General features: G+C 42.1%; 1 protein-coding gene across 4 annotated transcripts in view; it reads left to right on the top strand.

The window, feature by feature from the left end:
* The first annotated feature begins 13,385 nt into the window (after positions 1-13,385).
* NDC1 (NDC1 transmembrane nucleoporin) overlaps positions 13,386-16,653 on the top strand; it is a 48,155-nt gene continuing 44,887 nt past the window's right edge. Inside the window, exons 1-2 of one of the 4 annotated variants that reach the window (XM_027108479.1) lie at positions 13,386-13,792; positions 15,275-15,395. In XM_027108479.1, the coding sequence (XP_026964280.1) occupies positions 13,430-13,792; positions 15,275-15,395 (484 nt within the window). In that variant the 5' untranslated portion in view covers positions 13,386-13,429. The remainder of the gene's footprint in view (positions 13,793-15,274; positions 15,396-16,653) is intronic. The other 3 variants (XM_027108478.1, XM_027108480.1, XM_027108477.1) reach the window with 3 other exon arrangements.

The following is a 16,653-nucleotide window of genomic DNA, read 5'->3' on the forward strand; positions in this document are numbered from 1 at the left end:
TGTCTGTGTCTGCACTTCGTGACTTTGAGCTCAGGTTCTTCCTTGATGTTTTATCTTCAGCCTGCTGGAGGTTGCTGGGAGTCTGATTTAATGTGCTAGCTGTTGGGGGTTAAAATGGACATCCGAATTTTTCTTCCTCTAAGCATGGAACAGTGTGTTTAAAGGACATGCTTACCTATAACCTATTTTGACATACAGATTTTAGAAAATTCTTTTAGTGCCCTTTGAGTGCCTCTTTAAGGTGGTGTGACTTCTTGGCTAGAGACCATGAAAGGGAGAAACCAGTGACACCTCAAAGATACTTGTTTATACTTTGTGTTCAAAATATACACCACCTGGGGCTTCCCTGGTGGCGCAGTGGTTGAGAGTCCGCCTGCCGATGCAGAGGACACGGGTTCGTGCCCCGGTCCGGGAAGATCCCACATGCCGCGGAGCGGTTAGGCCCGTGAGCCATGGCCGCTGAGCCTGCGCATCCAGAGCCTGTGCTCCGCAACGGGAGAGGCCACAACAGTGAGAGGCCCACATACCACAAAATAAATAAATAAATAAAAAATATATATACACCATCTGGGAGGCTTAGCTTCTTCTAGGTCAGGATTGCTGATTTCCCACTGTTTCTGTTGTCCTCTTCAGGACAGGAGTTCCCCGTGTATTTCTGAGACAACTACAAAGACACATTTGGACTTAAAAGGATGATCATGCAGATAAAGGAAGCGGCACAGAAATTCAGGCTACAGTGAGCTTAAGGTCACCATGGCAAACTTCCCATTGAATGCTGACCGTCACCCCCATTACCTTATTCAACAAATATATACTGTGTACCTACTATGTGCTGATCACCTTTCTAGGTACTGGGGCAGCGAACAAAACAGACAAGGTCCCTGTTCCCATGGATCTGACAGTCCAGTGATCCCTGCTAAGGGATCACCAGCCTCAGCCTCACCAAGGCAGCCGTTCCTCCTGAACCGCTCCTGCTGTTAGAAGCGCCTCTGCGGTTTTCACTGATTGGTCCGAGCTCCAACCCTGGGCTCTCATATCAAAGTCTGAACTCCTTTCCCTTTGTTAACTTCTGATGTTTGAAAGCAACTGTTCTGCGCCCCCTGAGTCCTCTCCAGCTAAATATTTCTTTTGTCTTTAAGGACTCTTCAAAGAACTTGGTATTCATACTTTCCAGTCACCATCTGAACTGGTGCCCTGGCTCGCTCTTTCTTTAACACTTAACTCCTGCTGCCCAAGGCAGTGATTCTTATACATGTGCATCTCTGCATTCCCCTGTACAAGCCATCTGCAACCTCCCATTCTTATCTCTTACCGAAAGTGACAGGATTTTTCTCTTATTGAAGAATAGAAGCATATTGTAAAATTTTTCTCTTATTGAAGAATAGAAGCATATTGTAAAATTTTATATATATATATGGTTTCTGCCCCAGTTCAGTTCCTGACACAAAGCCCTTGTAAATAGGGGTGCTAGGAGAATCTTTTGTTCTAATATTTGGTCTTTGACCCCACTTCCTGACAGAGAGCCCTTAAGACCCCGAGTGATAGAAGTGACTGACAGAGCTCCTAAATCCCTTGGAATTTCCTGGATAGTGGAGCATTTTTGGTTCTAATTAGGAGACTCTTGGGGGCTCCTGGATGGGGCTGGTCACCCGAAAGACCAAGCCATGATTAGAAGCTTGGAACTTTCATCCCCACCCCCTATTCTCCAGAGAGAGGAGAGGGACTGGAATGGAGTTACTAATCAGTCATGCCTATGTGATGAATTCTCCATAAAAATCCCCAAAAAATGGGGTTTGGAGAGTTTCTGGTTTGGTGAATACACCCATGTGCTGGGAGGGTGGTACACCCCCAACTCCAGATGGACACAAGCTCCTGCACCTGGGACCCTCCTAGACCTCACCCTATGTATCTCTTCATCTGGCTGTTCATTTGTAGCCTTTAAAATGTCTTTTGTAATTAACCAGCAGTAGTAAGTTAACTATTTTCCTGGGTTCTGTGAGCAAATTATCAAACCCAAGGGGGTGGGATCGTGGGAACCTCCAATTTGTAAGCCAAGTCAGACAGAAGTCATGGGTAACCTGGGGACCCACTACTCACAATTAGCATTAAGACCCCTTAACCTGTGGGTGTGCAGTAACTCCAGGCAGTTAGTGTCAAAATTGTTTAGGGTGGAAAACCCCACATATCTGGTCTCAGAAATGTTGTAAGTGTTCAAGTAAAGGAAAACAGGTTTTTTTCCAGGCACATATAAATATCTGATTTTGAGGTGGAAATTAGTTACTACTAAGTATTTTTAAGTTTGACATGACTTGTACATTTTTCCAAAATTATGTTTAGAGATTCTATGATACAGTAGTCAGAATTTAATTTTTTAAAATTAATTAATTTGTTTATTATTTATTTTTGGCTGTGTTGTGTTTCCATTGCTGCGCGTGGGCTTTCTCTATTTGCGGCAAGCGGGGGCTATTCTTCGTTGAGGTGCGCGGGCTTCTCATTATGGTGGCTTCTCTTGTTGCCGAGCATGGGCTCTAGGCGAGTGGGCTCAGTAGTTGTGGCTCACGTGTTGTAGAGCGCAGGCTCAGTAGTTGTGGCACATGGGCTTAGTTGCTCCGCGGCTTGTGGGATCTTCCCAGACCAGGGCTCGAACCCGTGTCCCCTGCATTGGCAGGCGGATTCTTAACCTCTGCGCCACGAGGGAAGTCCCAGAACTTAATTTTTAAGTAAAGATTTTAGACACAACCAGCATCATAAATTACCACCATCATCTCGTGAAAGAGAGGACATTATAATGTCAAATAATCTGGAAGGGCATAATCTCAGTACTAAAAGTTTGAATAAATTTAGTTTATGAAAAACCGACTACATTCATTCTTTCTCACCTACCAAGTACCAGTGAAAACTTCATGAACGAACCAGCATCACCCTTTTGGAAGCCACTTCCCTTAGGAACCCCACGTAGCCCTTAAGAATTTCATTCAGCTGTAAAAGAACCCAGAAAAGCAGTGGCTTAAACAAATTAGTAGTTTTATTTTTCTCATGTAAATAGAACTTTGGAGATAGTCCCTGGTAAACGGTGCTGCTCCATGAGGCCGTCAGGGACTCTGCCTTCTATCTTTCTAGTTTTCTTTTGCAGTCTTTAGCATGAATTTGTCATCATCTGATCACAAGATTCCTGCTTCCTTCTCCAGCAAAGTGTAGGCAGTGAGGAGTCCGCCTCTAAGCCAAAAACCTGTGTCATATTTCAGACCCAACCATAGGCAGTTACAAAGCTTTGCCCACAGGCCTCCCGGGAAGGTACATAGCCTGTGCACTGCACTCTTTGAGGGGATTTACAGTCAAGGGCTCTGGCCCCATCCTACCATCACCCCAGTCTTAGCCCAGGCTCCTTATGCAGAGAAGGGGGAGCCTAGCCATGGCCTCTCTTAGGTGTCTCTGCAGAGACCAACTTACTGGCTGTTGGCGGGGGGAGGGGGAGAAGGGGGCGAGAGTGAGCCTTGAAATGTTTCCTCCACCCTGACTCAGTATGCAGTACTTTTTCACTCCTAGCCCTTCCCCCCTCCCTTCTCCCTGCCTCCCTGGTCTGCAAAAAGGCAGGAGCCGTTTGTTCAGGGATCCTTTAGCAGTGAGACAATCCCGCCATCTGTACTAATCCACCTGACTCTTGCCTGGCACTGTTCCAGGGAGAAAAATGGAACATTAGGGGAGCCAGCACTTTCTCCTGTTTAGTCTCTTGCTTATACTGTCACAGTAGATGATTAAATCCTTGACCATTAGTTTCATTTTTACTACTCTACACAGATGCCTAGCAGCTCAGCTGTCTGCAGCTCAGCTCAGCTTTTGGCAGGAAGAAAGAAGGGAAAGGGCAAAAGGGGTTGGTTGGCCAGCTGAGTTGATCTGCCTTTTGGTGAGCTTTCTCCAATACCCCACTGATATCTTATGCTTATATCTTATTGGTCAGAACTGGATCACATAGTCATCCCTAGCTGCAAGGGAGGCTGGGAAATGCTTTTTATCTGGGCACACTGCCACACTGCCACCCAACCAGAATGGGTTTTATTTATTTTTATTTTTTAATTTATTTATTTTGGTTGTGCTGGGTCTTTGTTGCAGCAGGTGGGCTCCTTTGTTGCGCCTCACCGGCTCCTTTAGTGGTGGCACGTGTGCTCCTTAGTTGTAGCAGATGGGCTCCTTAGTTGTGGCTCACGGGCTCCTTAATTTTCAGCTCACTGGCTCCTTAGTTGCGGCACATGTGCTCCTTAGTTGCAGCTGGCGGGCTCCTTAGCTGTGGAATGCAAACTCTTAGTTGCGGCATGCATGTGGGATCTCGTTCCCTGACCAGGGATCAAACCTGCGTCCCCTGCATTGGGAGGTGGATTCTTAAGCACTGTGGCACCAGGGAAGTCCCCAGAATGGGTTTTAGATTGATAACTATTACATCTTGGAATCCCCTACTTTTAGAAAAGTTAGTAGATGGTGGTTTGTCCATTGTCTGTTTGATTTCACTGGTTGGCATTATATAAAGAATTGAGAGAAAAGCATTCTGGGAAGATAGCAGTGGCATTTTTTAATCTCCCTGAATTCCATCATTAAAAAAAAAAAACCAAAACAAGCAAACAAACAACAACAAAAAAGCCAGAGAGCAATTGGGATAGCAAAACCAAAACCTATGGACATCTATAACAAAACTGGGAGACAAGACAGCACCACAAACCCCAAAATTCATGTAGGTGGAAGCCACTGGTGGCTCGAAGACTTTCATGGTATCAGCATTTTTGTGGAAAGAAGCAGGGGAAGCAAAGAGTGTCTGAGAAATCTGAAAATAAGAGAACCCCAAAATAGGTACTCCCTGGAAAGTACAGTGGGCCAATAGGAGAACAGCAGCTGGAACTGCGGGGGGTAGGGTGTTGTACAACCCTGTTTGCAGCTGATGAGGGCAAGGGGTCCAAAGTAAGGACTGAAGAAGCTGGAGCAGCCCGGGTCCTGTGAACCCTCAAAACCAGACGAAGTATCTTTGCAGGACACTTTAGAAAGCCACAGGGAATATACTACAAATAGGGTAGGCCAGGGATATTTTGGACAAAGGAAGGGGAAGTCCAAATGAGAGTTGGGGAGGGGAACAGAGCCAGAAGATCTCGGAAAGTATGAAGCCATACTTCTTCTGACCACTTCATGGAAACATAGACAAGGAAGCTGTATAGCCTTGAATTTAGCAAAGCTATCCTAACTCACGCCTCCCCACTAAATGTGCAGGAAAACTAATTTCATCTAAAAATGAGCAACAGAAAGGACTGGAGTGAAATCTCATAATGAAGTTATTATAAGAAAAATGAGAACAAGGAGCAGAAAAACATCCTTAATGAAATAAAGCATCCCAGAAAGAAATGCCCACAAAACCAGGTAAAAACTGTAACAGTATTTCAAAATGAGCTGAAGTAAATTAAGGAAATATTACAAGATATGAAAGAAAAGTACAAGTCAGAATTAGAAAGCAAAAATTAGGTAATCAAACTTAGGAAAGAATTGGAAAGAAAAGGGAAAATTCATCTTACAAGTGAAGACTGAACTAGAAGGAATATAAGAGTAACATGGTTTTTGCACAACAGATAATGCCTTAAGGGAATAAAAAGTGAAAAGAAGGAAAAAATTTAAATTCCAGAATGAATAAAGAGAAATCTGAGAATTCAAGAGAAAATGACAAATATAGAAGATAGGCAAAAATATCTAAAATTGTATTACACAAGTCCCTGAAGGAGAAAAGAATAATGGGGCAACGAAGGAGAAATAATATATTAAAAAATCTATATAAAAGAAACTTCCCTGAAAAAAAAGATTAAAAAGACTCGAGATTGCATATAGAAAGGGCACACCTTGTGCCTGGGGAAATCAACCCAGAAGATCAATACTGAGACATATTCTAGTAAAATTAATGGATTTTAAAGAAAAATTATTTGGGGCATCCAGGCTAAAAGACAAATTCACTTATAAGGGAAAGAAAATCAGACTGTGATCAGACTTGACAACAGCACTTTATGTTAGGCGACTATAGTGTAACAATATATCTAAGACACCCAAAGAAAGGAAACCAAACCGACCGACTTTCAGGTGTGAAGGCCACAGACAAAATGTTATCAACATGGAAGAACACAGGCACTATTCTCATGAGACCTTTCAGAGGCATCTTCTAGGGAACATACCTCAGACAACCAGACTAGTGAGACATTGACATAACAGGTGGTGAGCACTAAATATATTTACTTGTATAACTAAAAATAAGTGATGGTTATAAGGGAAAGAATATAGTTTTTAATGGTTATGTGCTCTTAAAATAAATATACAGTATAACTAACAAAATAGAAAGAGAATGGGGAGAACATTTATAAGAGGCAGACAAAGCTTGCTGATTGCCTTATAGTTATTAACTAAAATATTTCTTCCAACCCGGGGGCTGGAGAAGAAGGGGAGGAGGAAGAAGTTACTAGATAATGTCAATATTGTTCATAAGAGGAAAAAATAGACAATAGTTGCCTTCCCCAAATAGAGGGGATTAAAGATGTAACACAGAGGAATGATTAGAACAAAAGTACAAACTTTTGTAAATATTAAAACCAAAAAATGAGTGAGCAAGCAAATAAACAGACCACAGAGTGAAAAATTATTTATATAAAAGAGTTGAGGGCTTCCCTGGTGGCGCAGTGGTTGAGAGTCCGCCTGCCGATGGAGGGGACACGGGTTTGTGCCCCGGTCCGGGAAGATCCCACATGCCGCGGAGCGGCTGCGCCCGTGAGCCATGGCCGCTGAGCCTGCGCGTCCGGAGCCTGTGCTCCGCAACGGGAGAGGCCACAGCAGTGAGAGGCCCGCATACCGCAAAAAAAAAAAAAAAAAAGAGTAGAAATTTTCACATAGATGTGGGTGTGACTCCCTGCTTCACTTTACCTCTGTCTGCTTGGCTTCCTCTGTAAAAGTCTATATGTATGTATGTAGACTTAAGTGCCTGGGAGCACATCTTATTTATATGTGTGTGTCTATATATATATATATATATAGACACACACACACACACATAATATATATAATTGATCTTGAAGGGCAAGTGTGAGAATTAAATTTATATAATATGATTTTCAGTACCCAGTATATAATAAGGGTTCAACCAAAGCAAGATCTGTAGCCTTTTCAGCAAGGGAGGGGCAAAGCTAGGACTTGAAAGTAGGATTGTCCGGCTATGAAGTTTGCTCTTTCTCTACTGTGCTACTCAAGGTAGCACGTATCCACTGAATGGTGGAATTACAGGATTTTTCAGAAGGAGAGATTCCATGCTTCATGGAAGACATGGCATGCAAAGACATAGAGTCCAGCTTAAGTAGAGGCATGAAAGAGAAAACAAGATGTGTTGGTGAGGAGGTGAGGGGTCTGTAAGAGATCAGTTTTAGTGTCTTAGACCTGTCCTCATCCTTTTTCCAAGGACAACTTGTAAACGAAAAACTGATAGTCAGTTCTACCAGGTGTATTAGTTGAGAGTATGGTTTAGGAGAATGAGTGTCTAGAGATAGGAAGGTCCTGACAGCAGCGACTCTGCTCTGATGTACACCCCCGGGGCCCAGCACAGTGCGTGGCCTACACTCAACCTATACTCATTGCTGAGTAAATGCTGGTGGGGTGAATTAATAAGGTAATACCTAAAAGATAAACCAAGTTTTTCAAGGAGTTTTCAAGCCCTCATCAGGTAACTGTATTTATCTACTCACTATTTGTATCATTTGGGGTAGGTTAGATTATTCTACAGTAATAAACAACTCCAAAATTTCAGCAGTTTAAAACAAAAAGTTTCATTTCTTGCTCATGTTACAAGTTCATCACAGATTCGCGGGGAAACTCTGTTCTTCGTAGTCACTCAGGCCCTTGGGTTGTTGGAATGAGCACCATCTCATATGTTGTTGGTCACTGTGCCAGAGGAAGAGAGCTCTGGAGGGTCTCTCAGTGGCAATTAAATCTTCCACCTGTAAGTGACACGTGTCACTTCTGCTTACAATTCATTGGCCAGAAGAGTCACATGGCCATACCTAACGTTAAAGAAGGCCATGAAGTGCAATCCTATTATATGCCTAGAAAACAAGAGCCCTGAAATGCTTGGTGAACAGTATTAATGACCATCACATTATCTGAAGGTGGGTAATGGGGCTCCATTTAGATAGGTAGATAGAAAGAAAGGACAGTGTACACTAGTATCCCCCCTTTTTACAGTTGAGGACACTTGTGCACTAAGAGGTTGTTACTTGCTCACACTAACCTGCTATTAGCAGGGAGCTAGGATTCAAATCTGCATCTGCCTGACTCTAAAACCTTTACCTGCCTTTGATCCTGCCTTTGATCCTGCCTCTTCCTCATATACTTGGAGATGAGGCACCAAGTAGCCTCACCTTCACCCATGGATTTCATTTTACTGTCTCTGTGTCACTGGCAGAAGGTTAAATCAGACTTTGCAAACAACCCAGGCCAGTTTAAAAGGAAGAAAAAGTCATTTCTGAAGCCTGGATTATATACTTTGTTTGTACCGTGTGGATTTTCCCTCAAGGTTCTCCCTCTCTCTTCATTGCACTTTCCTTTGAAATATAATCCACCAAACAGCCATCAAGAGGTAAAGCCTGGCTCCAGAGAGTGGGTATCAAAGGAAGGAGGAGGAGTTTGAGCCTCATTTTCAATTTGCTAAACCTTTCAAATTCTTCCCCAAGGCTTCAGTTTGGTAAAGGAAAACTAGTAATGACTTATGTTTATCCTGGGGAATATGTGTTTTCCATGCCCCCTTAGGAAATGTCATCAATGTGTTTTGAATTTATTTTTTGCTTGATTCATCAAAATATTGTTGCACAAGAGACTTTGGATGTCCAAAGAGCTGTCTTTTAAAATAAATGTCTTTTATTTCGCCTCTGGAAACAGCTAATCACATTTTATCAAGAGTCAGCAGCCTTCTTTCTTCAAAGGACTGAATTTAACACTAAAAGGGTTACAGATGGGGAGAAAGAGGGGTCATGTGCAACAACCACCCCCTAACATTAACAGGCTATAAGATGCCCAGGACTATACAGTGTGAAGGTTTTGAAATGAAAACTTTAGGAAAATGATGGCTCACTTAAAAAATATTAGGAAAATTTGGGCAAAAAGTAATTCCCATATTCCTTACCTCGTTGGGAGAGAGTGGTGGTTAAAAATGAGAGCCCAGATTCCTCAGGGACTCCCACTATTCATATGTTAGATCATCTTTGCCTATCTTCTTTATTTATTGCTTTTTAAAAATCCTTTTTGTTTCTTTCTTGTTTCATTTTTGTTTGAAAAATGTTCTTCCCTTTTATATGGCATTAATCTTCTGTTTCTTTGCTCTTGAGTTCCTCCTAGTTCAACCTTCATTTCTATAGTGATTTTTCCTATATTTCTATTTTTATATTCCTATATATCTATTTATATAGATACTCTTTCTTTTTTACAGGTATTCATAATATTTTATTTTCAGTAAGACTAGACTCGTAAGGTATTCATTTTTTCATACGTGATTTTGGTATGTGTATTTACTTTTTCTTTCATCTATCTCTTCAATAAACAAAATTGGCTTTGCTTATTGTCTCTATTATGGGTCTGTTTCTATTTTCTTTCTTTCTTTCTTTTTTTTAACATCTTTATTGGAGTATAATTGCTTTACAATGGTGTGTTAGTTTCTGTTTTATAACGAAGTGAATCAGTTATACATATACATATATCCCCATATCTCCTCCCTCTTGTGTCTCCCTCCCACCCTCCCTATCCAACCCCTCCAGGTGGTCACAAAGCACTGAGCTGATCTCCCTGTGCTATGCGGCTGCTTCCCACTAGCTATCTATTTTACATTTGGTAGTGTATATATGTCCATGCCACTCTCTCACTTCATCCCAGCTTACCCTTCCCCCTCCCTGTGTCCTCAAGTCCATTCTCTACAACTGCATCTTTATTCCTGTCCTGCCCTTAAGTTCTTCAGAACCTTTTTTTTTTTTTTTAGATTCCATATATGTGTGTTAGCATACAGTATTTGTTTTTCTCTTTCTGACTTACTTCACTCTGTATGACAGACTCTAGGTCCATCCACCTCACTACAAATAACTCAATTTCATTTCTTTTTATGGCTGAGTAATATTCCATTGTATATATGTGCCACACCTTCTTTATCCATTCATCTGTCAATGGACACTTAGGTTGCTTCCATGTCCTGGCTATTATAAATAGAGCTGCAATGAACATTGTGGTACATGACTCTTTGAATTATGGTTTTCTCAGGGTATATGCCCAGTAGTGGGATTGCTGGGTTGTATGGTAGTTCTATTTTTAGTTTTTTAAGGAACCTCCATACTGTTCTCCATAGTGGCTGTATCAATTTACATTCCCACCGACAGTGCAAGAGGGTGCCCTTTTCTCCACACCCTCTCCAGCATTTATTGTTTGTAGATTTTTTGATGATGGCCATTCTGACCGCTGTGAGGTGATACCTCATTGTAGTTTTGAGTTGCATTTCTCTAATGATTAGTGATGTTGAGCACCCTTTCATGTGTTTGTTATATAGATATTCTATTGCTGTATATTTCCTATATTTCTATTCCTATATATCTGTTTCTTCCTGGTGTTCTATATCATAATCCTGAGTTTTTCTAGTACTAATTAGTGTTGTTCTTTCATCTTTTGTATCATTTTCTTAATTAATTTTATTCCATTTTGGAGGATTAGGTTATAGTTTCATCTATTTAGTGCATGTGTCTTTCTAGTATGCTTTTGGTGTCCATAGGGATGCTTTTAAATCTTCTTTTCATATAAGCCAAGAAAGACAAAGTGACTTTCCCAAGATCAAATAGCTACTAAGTGGCAGAGCAGGTATTCACACACGTTTTTCTGACTCCAAAGCCTGTTAATCTTCTTACTAATTATATTTATCATATATTGAAAATCTACTGTGTGGCAGACAATTTACAACAAAATCTAATTTAATACAGCATCTTGCAACATCTTTTTATTATTGATGAAGAAACCAAAGCTTGGAGAGCAACTGCAGATGTTGTGGGCACTTGTGGTGGTTTCAACAGCTCTAGGGTACTAGCTCCTTAGTTCCTGCTCAACAGAAATGGTGTGGTTTTAACAGCAGTAATGGAACTACCTCAGCAGCTGAGCACTGCATGTGGGCCGATGAGCTCTAATGCAGAGGGAGTAGCATCTTCCTGATATTTGGGTAATAATTCCTTTCTTCCTTTTGCTACTACAACCCTGTCCTTTCTCCCCATGTTCTTTTAGCCCTTCCAATAATTTTGTTATCAATTCTTTGAATTAAATCCCCCTTTGATTTAAATAACAAAGTTTGTTTTCCTGAATCAGACACTATCTGATGCACTTACTTGTTTCCATTCATTATTTTGTTCATTTAACAAACGTTTATTGACTACCTACTAATGTTATGGGTATTTTGGAAACAATGATTAACAAGATAGACAAAGTCCCTGCCCTCATGAAGCTTGTAGACTAGTGGGAAGAAAGATAATAACTAAGGAGTTACACGATATGATTTCAGATTGTAGTAAGTGCTGTAAAAATAGAAGTCGGTTAAACAATAAATAATTGTCTCTCTTGTATAAATTAAGTCAGAAGGTAAAGGCAGGTAGCCCAAAATAGTATGATTGCTCCAAGTAATCAAGTCTCCTTTTAGCTCAGTACCTAATTTGCCTAGAGTGTGACCCTCTTACTGTGGTTCAATATGGCAGGCAACACATCCAAGTTCCATGCAGCTGGATGGAGGAAGGGATTAAGAAAGGGGCAAAGACCATGAGCTAGCTCTCTTTTAAGGGGAGGTTTCTGGGAAGCTACCATGCAATACTTTGATTATATTTTACTGTCCTGAACTCAGCCACCTGGCTCCACTTAGCTGCAAGAGAATCTAAGAAATGTAGCCACATGCCCAGTTAAACGTGGAGGGGGGGGGTGGTCTACTACTAAGAAAGAAGGGGAGAATAGACACTGGTGTAGACAACTACTAGTCTTTACCAAAGGAACTAAACAAAGGAATATGATTGCAAGTAACCTGAGGTCTGTTTATGGACACTCATTTAGAATGATTCTTCTTTTTTTTCATTATTTTATTTTTAATTAATTTATTATTATTATTTTTAAACTTTTGGCTGCTTTGGGTCTTTGCTGCTGCACGTGGGCTTTCTCTAGTTGTGGTGAGAAGGGTCTAATCTTCATTGCAGCGTGCGGGTTTCTCATTGCGGTGGCTTCTCTTGTTGCAGAGCACGGGCTCTAGGCACGTGGGCTTCAGTAGTTGTGGCTTATGGGTTCAGTAGTTGTGGCTCACGGGTTCTGGAGCACAGGCTCCATAGTTGTGGCGCACAGGCTTAGTTGCTCAGCGGCATGTGGGATCTTCCTGGACCAGGGCTCAAACCCGTGTGCCTTGCATTGGCAGGCGGATTCTCAACCACTGCGCCACCAGGGAAGTCCCTAGAATGATTCTTTATAATCTCTCTCCACCACCAAATAGAAGGTTTCTTCATGGCATAGACTTGATCTACCTTTCTATTTCCAGTTTGTCCTGCAATACTTCAGACTTGATTGATATTATCATGTTTTTGGAAGTGAATATGATATACAACCTTAAAACAACTCAAGAAACCACTTTTAGCAAACATTGCAGAGCAATATGTGTGATCTCAATTACTCTCATCAGACTATGAGTTTCTTCAGAGTCAGTAAATCACTGAATCTGTCTTTCTAGAGTACTGAATATTGTCTGTGGTATGTAACTGGGTGTTAAAATGTGTTAGCAATATGCCTCTGGGGATCTCACTGAGGCCTAATGCAATCAGAGAAGGATTCATTAAGTGGGACTTAGGCTGGTGAAAAGCCTTTTTTTCTCACTGGCAGGAAATTAATGACAATATTTGTATAGCATTTTAGTACATCTTTACAACATCATCCGATGCCATCTTTATTTTTATCCTTATTGTATAGATGAAGAAACGGAGGCTCAGGGAGGGTCAAGATATTCCACTTAACAAGTGGCAGAGCTGGAGCTAGAAATCAGATCTTAGGAAACCAAATGCACCTCTAGAGAAAGAGAGTTTTTCATTTCAGTAAAATTAGTACCTTTGTGGAGAGGGCCACAGCATCCTTTGATTTCACTTTCAGGAGGTCGATAAAGTAAGATCGGAAGGAATAAAGGCAAATCATTTTACCAGGTCTTTCTAATTATAGAATTCTAATAATCAGCACTGTGACTAGAAGCTGCTTTATAAAAGACTACGATTCCCAGCATGGCACAAAGGACCGCTGGGAAGACTTCTACTCCCAGCATGCTGTACTTTGGAACTCCCAGTCCCAGAATGCAACGCTCCTCCTTACTCAGAGGGCCGTAAAGACTACAGTTCCCAGCATGGAGCGCCGCCCCCAGTTTCTGGCGCCCCGCCGGACCCTGCTTCGGAGAGACGTTTTGGACTCCAGAGGGCGGGGTCTGGAGTCCCAGCCCTCTTTGGGGGACGTGTCTGCGGGGCGGTTCTGGCCTGTTGGGCCCGTCCAGACGAAACCTCGAAGGAATGGGTTGGGGCCTGGGCCAGGCTTCGCCCAGGCAGCGTCTGAGACAGCCCCAATGGGGCCCTCGGGGGGCCTTCCTCCCTTTGAACTGCGGTGGCGGGTGGGCTCACTGTATCCTGTACCTTTCAGAGTAGGGGCCGCCATCACCATGGCCACTGCTGCGAGCCTGCCGTGCGCCGGCGGACCGCGGGACATCCTGTGGCGCGTGAGTGCTGCGCGCACTGTGGCAGGCGCTCGGCAGCTGCGGGGGTCGGGCTGGGCGTGCGGGCGCTGGTCGCGCGTGCGCGCTGGACGGGGGCGGGGCTGGCTCGAGTGTGGTGTGGGGAGCGCGTGGGGAGGGGGCGACCCGAGCGACTTATTTCAGGGTTGTGGGGGGGCGTCCTGAGTGCAAGCTGGTTACAGAGGGGACGGGCGTGCTAGGGAAAGTTGGTTACAAGTTGTGTGTGTGCGGGGCGCCCTGAGTGCAAACTTGTTACGGCGTGAGAGAGGGGTCCTGAGTGGAAGCTGGTCATGGTGGGAAGGATGTCCTGCATGGGAGTTGGCAGAGAATGGGGAAGAGTTGTATGCAACTCTGCTATGTGCACAATTAATAAGTTGTTGATTACTTGGGATAAGAAGCAGGAAGGAATATCCGGAATCGGAAAGAATGTGGTATGACCTTAGCAGAAGCTGGTCTTGGGGACTAGGTGAGCAGGACAGGTATCTTGTCAAATTAGAGGAATGTGTGCACTGTGGGCCCGAGAAGAGGAGGTACTTCCTTGTTGAAGTCCAATCAACAGTTCTGCCTCCATTCTGTGGAGGGCACAGAGATATAGGAGTAAGATTCCTTTTAGGACAGTGCTTCTACCCCAGCGGCACTGTCATCTACTTTGTATCCCAAGTTACTGAGTCTTACCTGTTCTTTACCACCTGTATTATCAGTCATCGATGTCCTGTAGATTGTATGTCAGAAACGTGGCTGCAGTTTTGTTTTTTTTTTAACTTGCTCTTTGCCACTGCCTTCCTTCAGACACGGACTATAATCTTTGGCTTGGGCAATTGGGCTGGACTGCCTCCTGTTTGTCTCCTGTTTGTGTCTTGTCCCCTCTGATCCATCTTCATTATAGCCACCTTACAGACACAAGGGTGTTTTACCTTCCAAAATATAAATCTGATCGTCACTTTTGTGCTTAAAATGCCTCAGTATCTCTTCTTGTATTCAAGCAGTAAATCTTGTGCCTCATGTGGTAGGCACTGGTGAGTCAGACATGAATACAATGCAGTAGTTGCCCAGTAAGGAGCTCATGTCTAATAAACACAATTACAATATACTGTTGGTTCCTGGAAAATGAATACGCTTTCAGATATTGACATATCAAACCTAGAGAGACAAGTATAAGTTGCTGTAAAGTACAGTTGTAAACTAATTGAAACCTCCCTCACCCCTCAAAGTGTGATATTTAATGTGACATCTGACTCTGGACTAAAACAAGCATCAGTTCACTGTTATTACAAGTTTCTGGAGTGATGTGTAGTGTTACTAATAGTAGTAACCATTAGAGTTTATCTATAGCTGCATGGACTGTGATCTGGGTGTAAATATTAGTGATCAACATCCTGTATGAAAAGATAGGATTTGCATAACTGAAATAACTGAAATAGTTTAACTGACTTCATGATTGAGGGATTTTTGTTTGTTTAATTATAGGTTTTGGGCTGGAGGATAGTTACAAGTATTGTCTGGTCAGTGCTGCTTCTGCCCATCTGTACCACAGTATTTGTCATCTTCAACAGCATTGATTTATTTCATCCTATACAGTGGCTGTCTGGTAAGTGATACTCAGTTTGGGGAAAAAAATTTACAGGACCCACTTCTCAACATAAAAATCGCATTATGTTTTAAATAATTTATTTTAATTGCTGTATTGACAATGACAAAACATTCACTTTGAGGTATTCTTAAGGCATTCCCTTCCTAACATAGGCCTCTTCACTATATAATAAGATTAGTAGACACATCAGAGACTGTGTAGTATTATCACATGAACAGAAAGATCATTAGAAGACCACATAAATAAGAACCTAATTTTGTTTATTTGTCTCTTCCATTTGGCAGCTTTATTGAGGTTGTCTTTTTAAGAAGTGAACTATTCCTTTTATATATTTAAAAATTGTAGGTAGAAAATATGACATACCTTTTTAAAAAGTCTGTCTAAAATTAAGAATACTTTGGGACTTCCCTGGGGGTGCAGTGGTTAAGAATCCACCTGCCAGTGCAGGGAGCACAGGTTCGATCCCTGGTGCAGGAAGATCCCACATGCCACGGGGCAACTACCCATGTGCCACAACTACTGAGCCGTGTTCTTAGAGCCTGTGGTCTGCAACAAAGAGAAGCCACCGCAATGAGAAGCCCGCACACCGCTACGAAAGAGTAGCCCCTGCGCGCCGCAACTAGAGAAAGCTCCTGGGCAGCAGTGAAGACCCAGTGCAGCCAAAAATAAATAAATAAATAAATTTTAAAAAAAGAATGATACCCTGGAATCTGATACATGAAATATATTTTAACAAATTTCTATATTGTGGTTGATAAAAAAGATGAGAAGAGAGAAAAGGAGGAAAGACTAAGGAAAATAGAGTTAAACTGAAAGTTTGATGAGGAGGAAAAGATTGGAGCAGGCTAATGTTTCTCCACATCCTTGTAGATAAAATTAATAAATTCATTAAACTAAACTATTTTATGTTAATAATAGCTACCAATTATTGCTGCCTACTGTATGCCAGGCACCAGGCTAAGTACCTTATGTATAATACTTCTTATCCTTCCTACAACCTTGTGTAATAATGACGTAGTATCCCTACTGAAATGAGGGAACTGAGACTCAGGTTATAAGTCTGTGCAGAGACACAGCTAGTGAATAACTGAACTAGGATTTGAATATTGGTCTCTGACTTCAAACCTATGTTTTTCCACTCTGCCACACTAGAATTAAAAAAATAAAAAGAGAGAAATGTTCCCAGAGTAGGTTTTGAAGTCTTTAAAGTCTTGCCTAAGGCCTAGAAGCACAAATACTCTTGAAATTCTTTTTT

This window comes from Aethalodelphis obliquidens, unplaced genomic scaffold (genome assembly GCF_003676395.1).
Source record: "Aethalodelphis obliquidens isolate GAN/ISIS:26980383/991018 unplaced genomic scaffold, ASM367639v1 scaffold9, whole genome shotgun sequence".
NCBI lineage: Eukaryota > Metazoa > Chordata > Mammalia > Artiodactyla > Delphinidae > Aethalodelphis > Aethalodelphis obliquidens.